Below are 19,047 nucleotides of genomic sequence, written 5' to 3'. Positions count from 1 at the left end.
GGAATGTGGCCTACAGTCAAATCCAGACAGGGGAGATTCCAGTTGACTGATTTATATGATGGGATTACCTGGGTCCATATCGGAGTCATTAATATCAAATATGTCATCATCTGTAAACGGCCTCAAGCAGCTCTGTCTGTCCCCAAATGCATGTCTCCGCTTCCTCCGGGTGGGGATGGTGCCATCTAATTAAAAACAAAACCGAAAAAAAAGTCAACTGCAGTGCCAGGCCAATCGGAGCAGAGGGCACATTACTCCAAAAAAAATGTGTCAATCTTCTTAGAATACGAGGACAACAGGACACTTGATGACCACGCCTAGTGCTTTGTGCAATAGTGTTCTGCTGTGTGTTATAAAGATAAAGCCATTTGCGTCAAATAACAAGAATCCAGGGGAAAGTTCAGGGTTAAGAGAACACAAACCCAAAAGTGGAAAGCGAAAACCAATAATAATAATAATACGTTTTACTTATATAGCGCCTTTCCCATGCTCAAGGTGTTTAAGAAGAGCCAATGACAGCAGTGGAAACTCATAGTGGACCATCTGATGTCATGCCATTTTCTAACCTGCTTAATCCAGATTAATCCAGACCAGGGTGTTAAGTAGGGGGGTTATAAGTGGGGCATAGAGCTTATCCCAGCTAGCACAGGGCGCAAGGCAGGAACAAACAGTGGACAGGCTGCCAGTCCATCAGAGAGTGAACACACACAAACACACATTCAGGCCAATCTAGAGACGCCAATTCACCCAACCTGCACATCTTTGGACTGTATGAGGACACACACAGACATGGGGAGAACATGCAAAATTCACAAAGGGAGAACCGTGGACACAAAGCACTGGTCTCCTTATTGCGAGGCAGCAGCAGTGCCACTGTGCCACCCAGATCATTTCATGTCAATGCAACAGTGAATAAGCAGGCCCTGGCAGGACTACCCGGAGGTAGTGAATTTCCCCTTGGGATTAATAAAGTATCTATCTATCTATCTATCTATCTAAAGGGTGGAGTGTCATGGAGTGTCAGCGTCTTGGGTTCAAGTCACTTGTTCAGTTATTTGGGTTGACCTGCATGTTCTCCTCATATCCGGGTGGTTTTGCCCCCACAGATTTTCTTAATTTCCTCTCACATCCTGTAAGACATGCAAGTTAAGGTAAGTGGGCCAGGTTAGGGGGTATGTGTGAAAGGCTGGAACCCTGCCCATGTGCTTGATAATGCTGAGATGGGCACCAGCACCCTGCAGCTCCAAACTGGATTAAGCAGGACTGAGAAGGTCCACGTCCTGTAATTTGGTGTGGTTGGCACGGTGGTACAGCCCAGTACACTACTTGTGTAATGCCATATTACTTGGGTTATGGGCCTGGCCTACTTGTGTGGAGCCTGGATGGGCTTTAACCCAGGATGGTCTTACGTCCACATCTTTGATGGACACAAGTGGGTTTGGCATAACGGCAGCTCTTAAGTGGTGCCATCCGAGTGAGTGGTTGGCATCTGTCCTGTGATGGACTGGCAGCTCAATGTGGTCCTCCAATGGACACTATGAAGCTCACCTGAAGTCTCGGCATCAACTCCGCTGTCCTCAGCAACTTTGAGGAAAATCTGCAAAGAAGTAAAACAGTACAATGAAAGACAGAAGTGCCTGGTAAAGCCCACCGTGCCACCAACCGGGTGACATTGAGCTTTGTTTTCATTAAAAGTGCCCATCCGGAATTTGATTTCAGCACCTCTAGGCAGCCTGAAACGTTTTCTGCAGTCGCACAAAGACGCCGGCCATTCTCACCTCCTCCAAAGTGGTGTCCGCGATGCCGTAACTGGAGATGCCCAAGTCCGACAGCCTGTCATCGATTTCATGGAAGAGCTCGACAAAAGCCCCGTCCTTGGCAGACTCATAGGGCAGAATATACGTCAGCTCGTGGCCAAAATCTTCAACCAAACGAGCCTTTGGCACGTGTTTCAGGATGAGGCTGGAGATGAGAGAAACGTCTGAAAGAGACGGACAGAAGACTTTCATTAAAATGGCAAAGAGATGCAGGCTTGGTGTGCATCTGCAGGGGGCGCAGGGGGCACAGGGGGCGCGTACTTCTGACTCTGAACGCTTCGATGCCGTCGTGTGCTTTAAAAATGCAATGCTGTGAAACCGCCGGACCTTCTGTGGTTTAGTCAGGTCACATCGGGGGTCATCAGCACTCAGAGGGTATAAACTTATCTACCCCATCCAAGTTCAGGTAGCTCAGAATGGAGAGAAAGGAAGGCCAGTGAAAGAGTCTGGTCTGTCTGTCCCAAACCTCTTTGATGTGTCAAGGCTTCTACAAGGTCCTGCTCCTGGTTCTTCAAGGAGTCCACCATCCTGCCGACTACGCCAATTGTGGTAAATAATCAAGCCTTGACTTAACAAAGAGGTTTGGGGAAGACAAGCCCCAGTATACTTGAGAATTGCCTGCAAATGCAAAAAAGTTTGAGGAAAAATGGCCTTTACAGACAAAGAGACGGGCTGTGATTGATTGGTAATTCTCCTAAAGAGCACAGGGTGGCGCCACTGTGTAGTGTTTTTTCTTCTCCTCCTCCTCCTTCTGCAGGATGGAAGAGTGACACCCATTCAACCTCTGGTGTCACTTTGTCACATGCGTGTGTTTTCAGGGGACAGCTGATGGGCTCTGATTGGCTGGTAATTCTCCTCCAGACCACAGGGTGGCGCTGTTGCTTAATGTTTTTATCTTCCCCCTATCCTACTCCTCCTCCCTCCCTCTGCAGGATAGATGATTGACTCCCGTTCCACCTCTGATGTCACTTCCTGTCATGCGCCCTCCTGGACCCGCCTCTTCCTGACTGGATCCCATATAAGCACCTCCTACTCCACCTCCAACCAGTCTGGACAGACCTAATAGCAAATCGCTGTTTTGGTTTTGTTCCGACCACCCCCCCCCATGGGATTCATAATGTTTATCTAACACATCCAACCCGCTTTATCCTAACACAGGGTAACGGGGGTCCGCTGGAGCCAATCCCAGCTAGCAGAGGGGGCAAGGCAGGAACAAATCCCCGGGCAGGGCGCCAGCCCACCGCAGGGCACACACACACCAAGGACAATTTAGGATCGCCAGTGCACCTAACCTGCATGTCTTTGGACTGTGGGAGGAAACCAAGGCAGACACGGGGAGAACATGCAAACTCCACGCAGGGAGGGCCCGGGAAGTGAACACCCAGGTCTCCTTACTGCGCCACCGTGCCACTGTCTATCTAATCTAATCTCCCAATATACGGGGGTTACAAATCCTTTATGACTTTTTCCTCGTCTTATTAGGGAGTCAAGGTTTTGGGGGCTGTTAAGGCCCATTGGGCTACACAAGAAATAAATGGCATTGCATTCATTGTATGGCTTGTTGGTGTCATTTAGGGTATTTTGTAAACATTCTTTGTTGAGTATTCGTGAAGCCCTCAGCTGTCAGGTGCCCACCTTGCCTAGAATGGGCATATTGTATGCCAGTGCAAGCCTCCCGTTTTTCATCTTTCCAGGCGGCTTACCTATTGTCGTCGTGTCGCTTTCATGGTCGCTGCCAAGTCCAGCGTCAGAGCTGCTCTGGGAAACGCTGTCCTCCTAAAGAAAAGAAAGAAAGAGCCATTTATTCAGGATGACCTTTCCTTGAAAGAACGTTTCAGTGTCCTTTTGTTTCTCGTCGAGAGCAACGCTCTGCCCCTTCAAAAACCAGATGTTTGGACAATTCTGTAACATTTCCAGTATAAAGGACAAAACAAAAAGGATTCTGAAACGAAACTTCAACGAGGGGCTCGACATTCCCAAGACCGTAAAACGAGTCCGGCAGGCTTGAGGCTGCCTTTGTTCCTTCCTTACCTTCTTGAGGAATGACACGGTGCTGCTGCTGTTCCGGCACGAGCTGATGGACGCCTCCAGGTCTTTCTTGACCAGGGTCAGGTAGTAACCCGTTCCTAGCTGATTCTTCAGGAATAAGGAGGAACCCACGCAGCACAGTTTGCCATGGGAAATGATGGCGATCCTGTCTCCGAGAACGTCAGCTTCATCCATATGGTGCGTCGAGAGGATGATGGTGCGTTCTGGGGGGACACACACACACAAAGTGAAGTCAGAGAGAGAGAGAGAGGGGGACAGCAAGACACTAGTGCACAGTCCATTTCAGGGGAGTCTTATGTGACTTCCATTACACTGACGTCTGCACTTTATTTCATTCATTCTTCGTGAGCGCAGACAAGCCCAGCATGCTACACGATAACCACAGGGCCTGTAAGAAGGATCAGACGTCTTCATATTGAATTGTTCTACAACACCGAATCACGGCGGACACAATTTGGCTTTTTTGATACGAAGGCTCTGTAATGTCAAAGTGCAACGAGAAGTCAGGCAATGTGACACCTTTTAGGGCAGGGGTCCTGGGGGTCTGCGGTGGCTGCAGGTTTTCATTCTAACCATCTTCTTAATTAGTGAGCCGTTTTTACTGTCTTAGTTTTAATTGACGTGACTCGGACCACCTTAGTTGTTTCGTTTTCCTTAATGAGCAGCCAAACAATAATGAGACCCAAAACGTGAGCAGCTCACCTGAAAATAAAGAGAGGTGGAGGGTCTCGGTCATGTTGGACCACTCAGGTCACCAAAACATCATGACAGTGGTCTTTTAAAAAAAAAACAGAAAATCAACAGCCTGCTGTGGCCACAAGTCAGGATATTCAATAACGCAGGGGTCCCCAACTCTGGTCTTGGAGGACCTCACTGGCTGCAGGTTTTCATTCTAACCATCTTCTTAATTAGTGAGCCGTTTTTGCTGCACTAAAGAAAATAAAGAGAGCTGAAGGGTCTCGGTCATGTTGGACCACTCAGATCACCAAAATATCTGGACGGTGGTCTTAGAAAAATATAGAAAATCAACAGTCTGCTGTGGCAGAACAAGAGCAGCCACTAGTCAATGTATATTCAATAACGCAGGGGTACCCAACTCTGGTCCTGGAGGGCCGCAGTGACTGCTGGTTTTCATTCTAACCCTTTCCTTAACTAGTGATCTGTTTTTAACAAAATTCTATCCATGGACATGTGTTTGGATGCGCAAAATTACCAAGGAATGCACTATTATCAGTATATATGGACGAGTCTGTATCGGTTTTTATCGGAACGTGTAACGCCATTCCCAGCTCCTACATCTGACTTACGAGGAAAAATATAAGGCAGCATCTTTCCATTTCTTTACGACTGATGAAGCTGATGTCATAGAAGACCAGGGTTGGCTGGCATTCATTCCAGCCTTGCTAATGAAAGAGTGGAAGGAGGCCACCATCCAGGGATCATGAGCTCCCCCACACCGACTTGGCAGATCTCCCATATGCACACGCAAGGCTTCATGGGAATTGGAGTTCCAATGGGCAGCACTGCTGGGTCTCGTGGGATCCACCAGAGTGAGCTCTGGGACCAGAAGTGCTTCCTGGATATAAGGTGGAAGCACCGGCCTAAAGGAAGCTCCTACACCTCCTCAACTGGTAGAGTGAGAGTCGGGAGGATGAGGAGGAAGCTCACTGAGGAGGAGGAGGAGGAGTGGAGGAGAGGGAAGGGACAGAGAAGAAGACTTTTGCTTGCACTTGTGCAACCTTTGAAGAAGCCTGTGCACAACATTTGAACTCAGGGCTTTTGTAACTGTGGTTGTGTCTGGGGGCTGCAATGACCCCCTAGTGGTCACACTGGATATTCAGCGCCTCGTCTCGATCCCCTGACGTCTGCTTTTCACACATTAATAATAATAATACATTGTATTTATATAGCGCCTTTCCCATGCTCATTTGTTGTCATTGTGTGGATCCGGCCACCATACTGACCCACCACGACGGGGTCCCTCCACCATACAGTCAGGTGCGTTTAGATGAGATTAGGAAAACTATTATCATTAATCCCGTGGGGCAATGAGACTACAATCAATGGAAACCCCAGACAGGTGACCTCCACTGAAGTAATGGGGGGGACAAATGACTGCACCAGTGACGATTTAGGGGTGTCATCTTAAAGGGGAGTGCCTCGCAGTAAGGAGACCTGGGTTCGCTTCCCGGATCCTCCCTGCGTGGAGTTTGCATGTTCTCCCCGTGTCTGCGTGGGTTTCCTCCCACAGTCCAAAGACATGCAGGTTGGGTGCATTGGGGATTCTAAATTGTCCTTAGTGTGTGCTTGGTGTGTGTGTGTGCCCTGCGGTGGGCTGGCGCCCTGCCTGGGGTTTGGTCCCTGCCTTGCGCCCTGTGCTGGCTGGGATTGGCTACAGCAGACCCCCCGTGACCCTGTAGTTAGGATATAGCAGACATAGGATATAGTTAGGATACTCTCGAGAGACACACGGAGTGTGGGGTCAGAGTGCAGGGTCAGCTATTTGTACAGCACACTTGGAGCAGCTGCAGGTTTAATCCCAACGGAGTAGCATTCCTTCTGTCACTGCTAGGATTTAAACTGGCAACCTTCAAGCTACCGGCACAGATCCTTTAGCCAGAGAGCCTTTTGACTCTATCATTCCAACAGATGGCACATCATAATTTTACAAATCCCACGGCAAGTGGCATATAACAGAGACATATGCATTGCATGGTGAACAGCAAACATTAACACTAAGGTTCACGTTGATTACTTAGTTTTCAACCCACCTTGAATAATAGATGGATGGTTATTAAAAGGGGGCTGTGAAAACTTATGTAATCAATTTTTTTCTGTTTTATATTTAGTAATGAAGGGCGGCACGGTGGCACAGTGAGTAGTGCTGCTGCCTCGCAGTGAGGAGACTCAGGTTCGCTTCCCGGGTCCTCCCTGTGTGGAGTTTGCATGTTCTCCCCAGATCTGCTTGGGTTTCCTCCCACAGTCCAGAGAGACATGCAGGTGAGGTGCACTGGCAATTCTAAATTGTCCCATATGTGCTTGGTGTGTGGGTGTGCCCTGTGGTGGGCTGCCTTGAGGCCTGTGTTAGCTGGGATTGGCTCCAGCAGACCCCCGTGACCCTGCAGTTAGGATATAGCGGGTTGGATAATGGATGGATGGATTTAGTAATGAATTGAGACCACTTGGCAGAGATCTGCGCTCGCTTGCTTTAACATTATTGTGTTTTTTGTCAAAAATGCCAAATTGTGATTTTAAGTTGTATAACAATAAAATGTGAAAACCTCCGGGGGGGGTCTGGCGGGGGGATATTTTTTATAGGCACTGCACAGAATGCAAAAAAAAAGGAAACTGAACATCAACACAAAACAATATAACGTGAAGAGATAAAAAAATAACCAAACTAAGCCCTTACTCTGGCGGTATTTCAGCAGTAACTCCCATATGCCCCGGCGTGAATAAGGGTCCACTCCAGCCGTCGGCTCGTCCAAGATGACCACTTTGGAGCCGCCCACAAAGGCCAAGGCCACCGACAACTTGCGCTGCATACCACCTGGAAGAATCAACATGAAGTCATGTGAGGCGCCTGCCTGGACAGGCTTCGGACCGACGGCGGAAATTCCAAGCGCCATGGAAGCGGCGAGTGGGCGGCTAGAAAGGCGTGTTTTGTTTTTTGTTTTGATTCAATGGCTTGACGTGTCCTCCTGTGACAAAGCCAGTCAACCACACAAACATTTTTCACGGGGATGTTAAGACTTTTGGGGGGCACTTACCGGAGAGCTGGCTGGATTTGGCTTTGCGCTTGTGAGGGAGGCCGACGTCGTTCACAATCTGCTCCATTTCGGCCTTGACCTCCTGCTCAGTCAGGCCCTTCAGCCGCGCGTAGAACCAGATGTGCTCCTCAACGGTCAACCTGTCAGACGTCAAGGGAGATGAAAAAATGACCACGAGACCAGATAACACCTGACCTCAGTCATTACCCAACGGGCTAAATCCTAACACAGTGTCACGGGGGTCCGCTGGAGCCAATCCCAGCCAGCACAGGGCGCAAGGCAGGAACAAATCTCGGGCAGGGTGCCAACCCACCGCAGAACACCTGACGTGATATTCTTAATTCTGCTTCAACTAATTTAAGATGGTGGGGGGACCGGGGGACCCATCTTGGCAGCACCGAGTACGAGGCAGGGGTACCAGTCCATCACATTTGCCTTTGTCTTTGGGGATGTGGGAGGAAAACCCAGACAGACGCAAAGAGGAGGAGGAGGAGGTTGGGAGCATACGCCAATTATAGCGCCTTTCCGCACCCACCAAGTGCAGCCGACCAGTGACACCTCAGCACCACACACAAGAGTGGCAGGCTTCTAATAGTCCCTGGAGTGCCAATCCTGCCACCAACCCCCTTGGGTATTCCCTGAAATTTGGAGGAGCTTCTAGCAGGACTGCATGCAGATTAATGAGGAAGAAGGTGTTAACACAGACACATGGAATAAATGGCCAGGCAGTGTGGTGGACAGCAGAACTTTAGGGACCTTCAAAGCTCACCTTGAGTGGTTGAGTCATGTCGGTTAGTCTCGATGAACAGGATGGATGAGCTTAAATTATTTGGCAGGCACCTTTCTCTTTGTTGTTCCAATTGGGGTACAAGCAGGTGAAAAGACTTGCTCGGGGTCACACAATGGTGTCAGTAGTGGGATCTGAATCCCCAGTTAGAACAATCTGGATGAGATCAGGCCATTCAGGCCAACAAAGCTCGCCAGTCCTGTTTACTTAACTCTTCCAAAATAACATCAAGTTGGGTTTTCAAGGTCCCTCAAGTCCTCCTGTCCACCACACTACTTGGTCACTCATTCCAGGGGTCTGTGGTTCTCTGTTTGAGGAAAAACCTCCTAATGTTTGTGCAAAATTCACCCTTCACAAGTTTCCAGCTGTGTCCCCGTGTCCTTGATGAACTCATTTTAAAGTCACCGTCTTGATCCGCTGCACTGATTCCCTTCAGTCAGGTCTCCTCTTCATCTCCTGTAAAGGCTCAGCTCTTTTAATCTTTCCTCATAACTCATCCCCTGTAGCCTTGGAATCAGCCTAGTCGCTCCTCTCTGGATGTTTACTAGCGCTTCACCAATCCAACCTTAGGGTGACTTGCTCATGGTCACACAGTGGTGTCAGCAGTGGGATCTGAACCCACAACTTCACTTCAGGGTCTGAAGTCCAAAATTAAAAGCACAACAACACATATTGGTGCCAGCGGTGGGATCTGAATCCATAATCATAGGGTTTGAAGTCCAAAGTCTTAGCAATAACACCACATAATGGTGTCAGCAGTGGGATCTGAACCCACAATCTGAGAGTTTGAGGTCCAAAATCTTAAGCACTACAACACATAATGGTGTTAGCGGTGGGATCTGAATCCATAATCTTAGGGGTTAAAGTCCAAAGTCTAAAGCAATACACCACACTGTGGTGTCAGAAGTGGGATTTGAACCCATAACTTTAGAGTTTGAAGTCCAAAATCTGAAGCACAACAACACATAATGGTGCCAGCAGTGGGATAAGAATCCATAATTGTAGAGTTTGAAGTACAAAGTCTTAACCAATACACCACACTGTAGTGTCAGAAGTGGGATCTGAACCCACAACTTTAGAGTTTGAAGTCCAAAATCTGAAGCATGACGACACATAATGGTGTTAGCAGTGGGATCTGAACCCACAGTCTTAGGGTTTTAAGTCTTAAGCACAACAACACACTGTGGTGTTAGAAGTGGGATTTGAACCCACAATCTGAGGGTCTGAGGTCCAAACTCTTAAGCACTACAACACACAATGGTGTCAGCAGTGGGATCTGAACCCACAATCCAAGGGTATTAAGCCCAAAATTAATAGCACTACAACACATAATGGTGTCACTGAAGTGTTTAAAATGACGGAAGGAATGAGTGCAGAAGACCCCAGCCGTTATTCCCACCGGAATTCTGCGGCGTGGATGGAAACTTGTCAAGGGCACATTTTAGATAAATGCCACAAGGGTTTGTCTTCACGCAAAGACCCACAGAGTAAATGACCGAGTAGTGGGGTAGACAGCAGGACTTTAGGGTCCCCCATATCTCGGTGGAGAGATGGTGATGGACGAGCTTGCTGGGCTGAATGGCCTGCGCCCGTCACAATGTCCCTAATGTTCTGACGTGACGGCCATATGGTGTATAATCACAGTCCATATATTCCTTATATTTGCTGTGAAAGTCTCTGAACTCATTTTCAGGACACACAGCGGCTGCAGCCTCCTAAACAAAGACGTTCAGCTTTGGAAGGTTTGGTCTGCTGGCCCGAGACTTGAGGATGAAACAAGCGATGAGAAGCAGAAAACCTCAAAACTCTGCAAAGCAATCAAGTTTTTAAAGTTTGTTAACTTACTGATCAAAAAGGACGTTGTGCTGAGGACACACTCCGAGGTTCTTCCGGATGGAGCTGAGATCGGAGCGGATGTCCTTTCCAAGAATGTAAGCCGTGCCAGACGTGGGTGGGAAGAGTCCAGTTAAGATTGACCTTCAGAGGAAGAAGAAGAATTAAAGGCCAAGAAGAAACAAAAGGGGGGCTTCAAAACCTGCCAGACCACCAGATTATCAAAAAGAAAATGCTGACTGACTCCTTAGGAGGAGGAGGATCAGAAAAATGGATGGATGGACAAAAAAGCTGACTGGTCTTTGGAGAAAGTGGGCTCTCTCTTTTGACTGATCAAATTTACACGGTGGAAAGCCAAATATTTACAGATGAGCTGCCACCAGGAACAGAGGGACTCTCACGACGCTCTATGAGTTGGCACGGAGCGCTGAGTCACATGACATCGTGCCCCCCCAACTGACATTCTCAGAAAAAGTCTGTCCGTGCCCACCCAGGGATGTTCAGGTTACGCTCAGATGTGCCGATTGTTCTTCAGATTCCACCAGAACTGGATGTTCCCCGACTAACATGTCATCTGGACGACACTGGTGACTTTCCTGTCCCTGAGCCTTACGCGTTAAAAGACACAAAAGATATCTTACATTGTAGTGGTCTTCCCTGCTCCGTTGTGCCCAAGGAATGACGTGATCTGTCCCTGGTAAAAACCTAACGTCAGGCCGTCCACTGCAACCTTCTTCCCATCCCGGTAAATCTTCACCAGATTCTTGATGTAGACGCCCAGTTCAAGATGAGTCGGCTCCTCTTCCATGCAAACTGTGAGCAAAGCAAAGCACAGGAGTGAACAACCGCCGGGAATGCAGCGTCGCGGAGCGGAGGCACCTCACAGTTAGAAAGTGCAACTTGGTAGTTACAAATGTGCCTCGAGTGTTACTTTCTGTCATATAAATGTGGCATCCAGTGAAGAGTACAACAACTGCCGGGGCGGACCTTACAAAACTGGCGAAAGTTACAACGGAGCAGGCAGGGCACCCACCAAACATACAGAGGATGCCAGCAGGAGGGTCAGTTACGTCTCGTCCAACAGCCACCCGGTGCTTTAGCAATACAAATATAAATGAATAATACTGCATATGTATATTAACCTTATACAGTATGTGATATGGCATCTTTCAACTGTCTTTACCATCTCTCTACATATCGAATATAGCGCCTTACATATGCATCCTATCTGGAACGGCTGTAAAATGTTACTTTCACCAGACTTATTAAGTATAATATAGCTCTCTATTATATAATAAATACCCTTTTACATCTATCTATCAATCAATCACTAACAATGGTGTCCGAGTGTGGTGACGTGTTGCATGTTAATTAGCACATGAATTTCACGGGTCTCTGTACATGTGACAGTAATGGCTCTCTGAACTTTTAATAATTATAATAATAATAATCAGCATCAGCATCAGACTACTGCTGTCTGTCTGTCCCAACCTATGGTCACCTGCTGTACTTAACCAGGGTGAATTGAGACCTGATTGATGGCTCTGAGTTAGCTGAGAGAGGGTCAAGCTTCCTGGAATCAGGTGTCATTTTTGGCAAGCGCTGCCTGTTGGACGGAGCTCCTGAGAAACTGACCCGATACCAGCGGCTAACCAGTCAATTTATTTAATTTATTTCTGCCTAAGTACTTGGAGGGCAAGTATATCTATTTATGGACTTTCAAACATTAAATGGAATGATCTTTCATCTATCTATCTATCTATCTATTTATCTATCTATCATATAGCGCCATTCACTCTATCTATCTATCTATCTATTATATAGTGCCTTTCACTTTGTCTATCAATTATATAGCGCCTTTCTTATATATCTCGTCTACCTATCTGTCTATTATATAGTGCCTTTCTTATACAGTATATCTGTCTACCTATCTATCTGTCTATTATATAGCACCATTCACTCTGTCTATTTATTATTTAGTGCCTTTCTGTCTATCTTTCTATCCTGTCTCTCTAATTTAGTGTAATATGGCCATTGAACCTTACTGCCATTGAACCTTACTCTTATTCGATGTTAATGTTGATTTATTTTTTATAATTATGTCTTTCATTTTTCTATTCTTTAATATGTAAAGCACTTTGAGCTACTGTTTGTATGAAAATGTGCTATATAAATAAATGTTGTTGTTGTTGTTGTAATCATGGGCCCAAAACATATCTGTGGACATTCGCAATTACGGGGGTCCTGCACCTTAACGCCCACCCCCCCCCACTTCCCCCAAACTGTACAGTTTTAAAAATGCATTCTGCCAATCAATCCAATCTCCAGGTTTCCTTACCTTCTGTATTTCCAGTCTTGTTCAGTGGAGTAGTTGGAATGTTTCCTCCTGATTCACCAAACCAGTAAGACTTTGTAAATGGAAAATACCAAGGCCGTGGGATTCCATATTGTCCTAGAATAAAACAAAATCAACGATAGTAACTGTTCAATCCGGAGTAGACTCCTGTGCACATTTCATTCTGGGTTACCTGCTTAGCTCAAATGGCCGATTCGTTTCAGGCAGCGTTTCTTAAACTTCTTTTTTTTGTTTTTTATCAGGACCCAATTCTGTCCTTTGGTGACCGTCTCCTTGTTAACATGGACGATCATCAGGGTGGGGTAATCGAGGTCAATCACCAGAAGAATGTCGATTGCTTAATTAACCTGCGGTGACCCACTTCAGGTCCCATTACCAATAAATACGACAGCAACTCGCACCCTAACGGTAGAAGCCCACAATCCAAGACCCAAAGTTCTAGGACCCCTGGCTGGTTCAATCATGAGATCACGGTGGCTCGCTTAGGGAAATGGGCGAGCACTGCAGACCTTTCCAGAACGGTCCACACTGTGGACAGCAGAGTGCACTGTTCATGTAACTCCATAATGATTAGCACTCCGGACCCTCCAAACTTAGTCAGACCGAGGTATGGACGCCAAGGGGTATCGCTTATGGTGGTGAGCACTCCAGACCTCTCCAGAACATTTCAACCCCCCCACAAACTGTGCTATGGAGAGCGAGAGGTGCTGTTTGCTGATGTAACTTAAGGGGCGCGGACCCCCTCCCTCCTGGGCCTCAAAGTCTGAAAATCATGAAAACGCACTATGGAGACCGAGGGGGACCATTTATGTAACTCAATGTGACGACGGAGCCGGAACTTTCCAGAACCCCCAACCCTCACTTTCCCTGGTCCAACCTATATAGACAGGAAGGGGCTCTGGTTACAGTACGTAACTCAAGGGGGGCACACTCCAGACACCAAGGTGTTCCCCTCCATCCCAGTCCTCAATGTCTAAAAATAGTGGAAATGGACTCTGGACACCGAGGGGCACCGTTTATGTAACTCGAGCAGCGCACGCGCTGAGATTTTTCCACCATTCTGCCCCTATGAACGCTATGAGCACTTTGGGGGTACGTGTCCCCACCCTTCACCTAGGGCTCCATATGGGCTTCGACTGGCACTGAGCACGGCCGGCTGACATATTGTTAAGGCTGTAAGTCTGGACTTGTATACCTGCAACCGTCATCGAGTCGGCCATTGTCTGAACCCAGTGCTTCCAGGCTGCACTCTTCAACGCCTTCTACATCTCTGCGATGGCCAGTGTGATTTTCTACATTGTGGTGTGCTCGGCCGGCAACATCACTTCCAGAGAGGACCACCGAATCAACATCCTTCTATTGTCGTACCACCCTAGGACCAGAGGGGGCGCTATCGCTAACATTATCACCTCCTTCTGTTTCCAAGACAACGCCCAGTGAGGACAAATGACCCCGCCCCTTCCTAGCCGAGCCCTATAAGGCTGGGCCATCCCCAGCGTCTCACTTTGGGACGAGCCACAACCGGAAGACAGAGCCCCTCAAAGCCGGAGCCGCGTTTGCAGACCAAGAGAAGGCTATAAACTGTATAGCCTGCATTTCTATTGTTTGATCCCATTGTGTGTTTATATTGTTTGTCAATTTAAATGGGGCAACCTGGCTGGTGTCTTTTGGAGCCGAGCCGTACCCCTGCATGACCAGACTATCTATCTATCTACAATGTGAATGGCAGCTGTAGCCTACACTGGGCATAGCGGGCATAAGGTGGGGGCACCCACAATGAACATGAAAATAAGCAATTAAAAAAAAAAAACAAGAAAAATGTACATTTTGTATGTAATGTAATACAAACACAATAAGTGCAAAACTTACCGGGGAAGACAGACTCAATATACCAGGTCATTACACCATAGAGGAAAGCGTCGAAAAACATGATGCAGATGGAGGTGGTCAGGTTGTAGCTGTCTTGCTCCATCGGGCTTGAGAAGAGATTGTTCCACTGAATCCCCACACCCTGCTCTTCAAACAGCGCAAAATACTCGCAGCCAAACCCAAAGGCCACCGGGGACAGCAAACTCTGCAAAAACCATCAATTACAACAAAAAAAAAAAGAAATCAAATCAGATGTGTGTTTGAAACAGCAGTTAGGACATCAACTCCGACAACACCCAGCCATCCTTCCAAACCCACTTTGTATCCTGGCGGTCGTGAGGAAGCTGGCACCTCATTTAAGGTGACATGCGAACGTTTACCATACCACAGGTTCACTTGTTTTCTGTTTCCAATTGGAGCCCAGGTGGGTGAAGTGAGGAGGTGGTACCATAAACTGAGGGTCTGGAGACCATAAATCAACAAGTCAGAGTCGGTGGTACCATACATAGAGGATATGGAGGTACCATAATTTGGTAAGTCCAAGTCCGAGGTACCATAAATTGAAGAGTTAGAGTTGAAGTTGGAGGTACCATAAATTAAGGACTCAGTGTTGGAATTGTAGTGGGTGATACCTTAAGTTGAGGAGTCATAGGTACCATAAAATGACAAAATGTCGGTGACGGAGTTGGTGGCAAAATAAATTCAGAAGCTAAAGTTGAGTTTGGAGGTACTATAAATCAAGAAGTAGGAGTTGGTGGTACCATAAATTGAAAAGTTGGGTTCGGAATAGATAGTTCCATAAATTGAGGGTTTAGAGACAAGGTCGGAGTCAGAGGTACCATAAATCAAGAAGTTGGAGTCTGTGGTACCTTAAATAGAGGAGTAGGTGCTGAAGTCGGAGTCGGTGGTACCTTAAATAGAGGAGTCAGAGGTACCATAAAATGACAAGTCGGTGACGGAGTTGGTGGTAAAATAAATTCAGAAGCTAAAGTTAAGTTTGGAGGTACTATATAAATCAAGAAGTAGGAGTTGGTGGTACCATAAATTGAGAAGTTGGGTTCGGAATAGATAGTTCCATAAATTGAGGGTTTAGAGACAAGGTCGGAGTCAGTGGTACCATAAATCAAGAAGTTGGAGTCTGTGGTACCTTAAATAGAGGAGTGGGTGCTGGAGTTGGAGTTGGTGGTACCTTAAATTGAGGAGTTGGGTTCGGAGTTTGAGGAACCTTAATTTGAGTAGTCAGAGGTACCATAAAATGACAAGACGGTGATGGAGATGGAGGTAAAATAAATTAAGAAGTCGAAGTCGAGGTCGGGGGTGTCATTAATTTAAGAAGTCGGAGTCAGTGGTACCTTAAATAGAGGAGTCATTTTATGATACCTCTGACAAGTTGGTGATGGAGATGGAGGTAAAATAAATTAAGCAGTTGAAGTCGAGGTCAGAGATACCATAAATGAAGAAATCGGAGTTGGTGGTACCTTAAATTGAGGAGTTGAGTTCGGAGTTGTTGGCACCATAAATTGAGGATTCAGAGGTATCATAAAATGACAAGACGGTGACGGAGAGGGAGGTAAAATAAATTAAGAAGTCGAGGTCAGAGGTGCCATAAATCAAGAAGTCGGAGTCGGTGGTACCTTAAATAGAGGAGAGGGTGCTGGAGTCGGAGTTGGTGGAACCTTAAACTGAGGAATCAGAGGTACCATAAAATGACAAGTTGCTGGTAAAATCAATTGAGAAGTGGAAGTCGAGGTTGGTGGTACCTTAAATTGAGGAGTCGGAGTGGCTAAATCATCGCACCCCCATGCCACACAAGTCCGTTTCCTGTTATCAATAAATGTAATGCTATGCCCTCTTTGCCCCCTACTGTCCTAAGCCCACCAACTCTGCCCTTATAGTTTCATTATTTATCTGCTAGTCGAACCCGTGCATGTTATTCTGTGGATGAGCACACAGACAGCGAGGGTGAACGTCCGTTTACTTACCGCTATGACTTTAAGAGAAAAGCCGACGTAATCCTGCCAGGCCACACACAGGATGTACGGTAGATAGAGGGTGAAGTAAATGATGCCTCCGCAAGCCGCTGCCAAGTTTGCCCGTGAGAAAATCGTGCTTATCAAAAAGCACTGCATGATGGTGACCACAGCAAACGAGGCGAGGAAAACAAACACAACACTGGGGTCGCTATAAGGCAGGAGGTTTCCTTTCTGTTAAGGAAAGAGAAAAGAGAGAAAACAAACCGAGATTCTTTAGTATAATTTTGGGACGTGTGCCACTTTGAACTGGCCAAACACCTTTAGATGTCACCCACTAAACAAAAGAATTATGAGACAAATGAAAAAAAAAAACATCAACCTCTGTAAGATTAGTGTGAACTGTGAAAATGGCGTTGATAATGAAAGGCCTCATAACAAATGACATTCCAAAAAAATACAAATGCAGGATGTAAACAGTGAGGCTAAAGTGGGCCCATCATACATATGAACATATGACATGCAAACGCGCATAATGAAGAGCATCGATCGATCGGTGGAAAGCGTTTTTTCACAGCGAATGCGGCGGTGGCCTTGTTTGCTGAATCATTCCCCGAAAATCTGCCATGCGGCCATCTTTAGGACAAGCCCATTTGTTGGTTTTTCCCAGCGTCCCATGATGCTTTGCGAGACCAGGGAGACATCACAGAGCTGCAGCAGCCATTTTGGATGGGAATTTCACTACCTGTGTGAAGAATCTTCACGCATGTGCACTGAAAGTGTACATCACCTCTCATGCAGGCATGAACATTGAAGAGCATACACACACACGTGATGTCCCAACACGATCGATTGACACTCCATCTGCGTTTGCACCCCTCATGTGGTAAAAAACAAAAAGAAGTGCAGTGTTTTCAATGGAGTGGTACATTAGCTGACCAGAAGCAAAATATTGTGAAATGACGTTATTGTTCTGCATGTTGTGTCCTCACTGTTAGATTAAACGCATTATGGTCCTTACTATGTAGCACAGATTGGGTAGTGACAGGGACAGCCACCCAAGTATTCATCCCAGGCTCTGTGCATCTTAGTTAGTCACAGTGACAGGCGCTCAGGGGACACAGACACAGATAAAGGACTCCGAGTGTTGTGGACTGTGAGGGAGACACTGCGGCGCAGTGGTTAGCACTGCTGCCCTCACAGCTCAGGTCACATTTTTGATCTCAGTGATCGATCCCAGCAGTGTGGGCCAACATTAACACCTTCTTTTCAAGCTGACGGGACACTCACTTTGGGGTGAGAAGCCATCCCACAGTCTGCAGAGCCAAGAGCTCACAAACTTCCTTTGGTCTGAAAGCTCCTCTCCATTAGAGCCCCAGAGCCGGATACCCTGAACGAGCCCAAAGATGCACTCTCTCTGTGCCAGTGTCTGAGCCCAGTCTGAGAAGATCTGAAAAGCAGCCATTACTTCAGCGCCTCCACTCTTGTGCAGACAGAGTAACGCTTTTCTCGAAGACGTTGGCAGAGGACATAGCAAAGAGCCAAACAGCAGTCTGAGGAAGGCGCCATCACACCACACCACAGACAAAGGACCACATAGTAAATGCCGAGAGTGCCATCCAATACAAGAACAGTCCTTCACTTGAACCTGACGCAACACCACACAAGTTTCCTTGACAGAAGCCTAACAGCTGGAAACCCTCCAGGATTGAAAGGTAAGGAAAATAAACTTGGAGCCTAGCCAAATTATTTAATGGATATGGCACCCATCTAAGATGGGTTGAAACCTAATTAGTCAACAAAGACCTCAGCGTGGTCAGTGTTAATGTTTGCAAGGCACCATCCTTTTAAAATGCACTTTGTAATTCATATTGTAATAAAATGCATTGTGCTTTTCATTCTGAAAGATGGCAAATCACAAACATTTGTAGTAATACAATGCGTTGCATTTTTCATTCCAACAGATGGCGCAACACAGATATTTGTATTAAGAAACTGCATTGCATTTTTTCACTCCGAAAGATGGAGCATCACAAATATCCATCCATCCATTATCCAACCAGCTATATCCTAACTACAGGGTCACGGGGGTCTGCTGGAGCCAATCCCAGCCAACACAGGGCACAAGGCAGGAAACAATCCCCGGGCAGGGTGCCAGCCCACAGCAGGCATCACAAACATTTGCATCAATAAATTGCATTGCGTTTTCCATTCCAACAGATGGTTCATCACAAATGTTTGTAGTAATAAATTGCATTGCATTTTTCATTCCAACAGATGACACATTACAAAACATTTGCACCACTTTTACAGATCACATAGTGAAAGGCATATAATATAACAGAGACACAGCAACCGGACAGACACGCAGATCCACAGACGCACAGACACCTGTCCTTTAATTAAGGTGGATTACTGGCACCGCCAAAGGTAATTAATTGACAAGACTGATTAATGTCAGTCATACACTATCTCTAGATTTAATTTGCATCTCTGGGTGGGCCATGAAACTGAGATCCCTCAGAACAGAAGCCCCTGATATCAGATGATGTTACAATAACCATATCATTTAACTGAGCTTTGTGTCTTCCATTAC

General features: G+C 46.7%; 1 protein-coding gene across 1 annotated transcript in view; it reads right to left on the bottom strand.

The window, feature by feature from the left end:
• The window catches only part of abca1a (ATP-binding cassette, sub-family A (ABC1), member 1A), a 125,872-nt gene that overhangs the window by 35,590 nt on the left and 71,235 nt on the right, over positions 1-19,047 (bottom strand). Inside the window, exons 16-27 of the mRNA XM_039758160.1 lie at positions 16,464-16,685; positions 14,482-14,686; positions 12,595-12,708; positions 10,898-11,069; positions 10,269-10,400; positions 7,637-7,776; positions 7,279-7,416; positions 3,849-4,069; positions 3,521-3,593; positions 1,779-1,981; positions 1,549-1,597; positions 69-185 (exon numbers count right to left, since the gene is read on the bottom strand). Of these exons, the coding sequence (XP_039614094.1) occupies positions 69-185; positions 1,549-1,597; positions 1,779-1,981; positions 3,521-3,593; positions 3,849-4,069; positions 7,279-7,416; positions 7,637-7,776; positions 10,269-10,400; positions 10,898-11,069; positions 12,595-12,708; positions 14,482-14,686; positions 16,464-16,685 (1,786 nt within the window). The remainder of the gene's footprint in view (positions 1-68; positions 186-1,548; positions 1,598-1,778; positions 1,982-3,520; positions 3,594-3,848; positions 4,070-7,278; positions 7,417-7,636; positions 7,777-10,268; positions 10,401-10,897; positions 11,070-12,594; positions 12,709-14,481; positions 14,687-16,463; positions 16,686-19,047) is intronic.

The sequence above is a fragment of the Polypterus senegalus genome, chromosome 7, assembly GCF_016835505.1.
Source record: "Polypterus senegalus isolate Bchr_013 chromosome 7, ASM1683550v1, whole genome shotgun sequence".
Lineage (NCBI taxonomy): Eukaryota > Metazoa > Chordata > Cladistia > Polypteriformes > Polypteridae > Polypterus > Polypterus senegalus.
The sequence above is the reverse complement of the archived record's forward strand: the minus strand, read 5'-3'. Positions and strand labels throughout refer to the sequence as shown.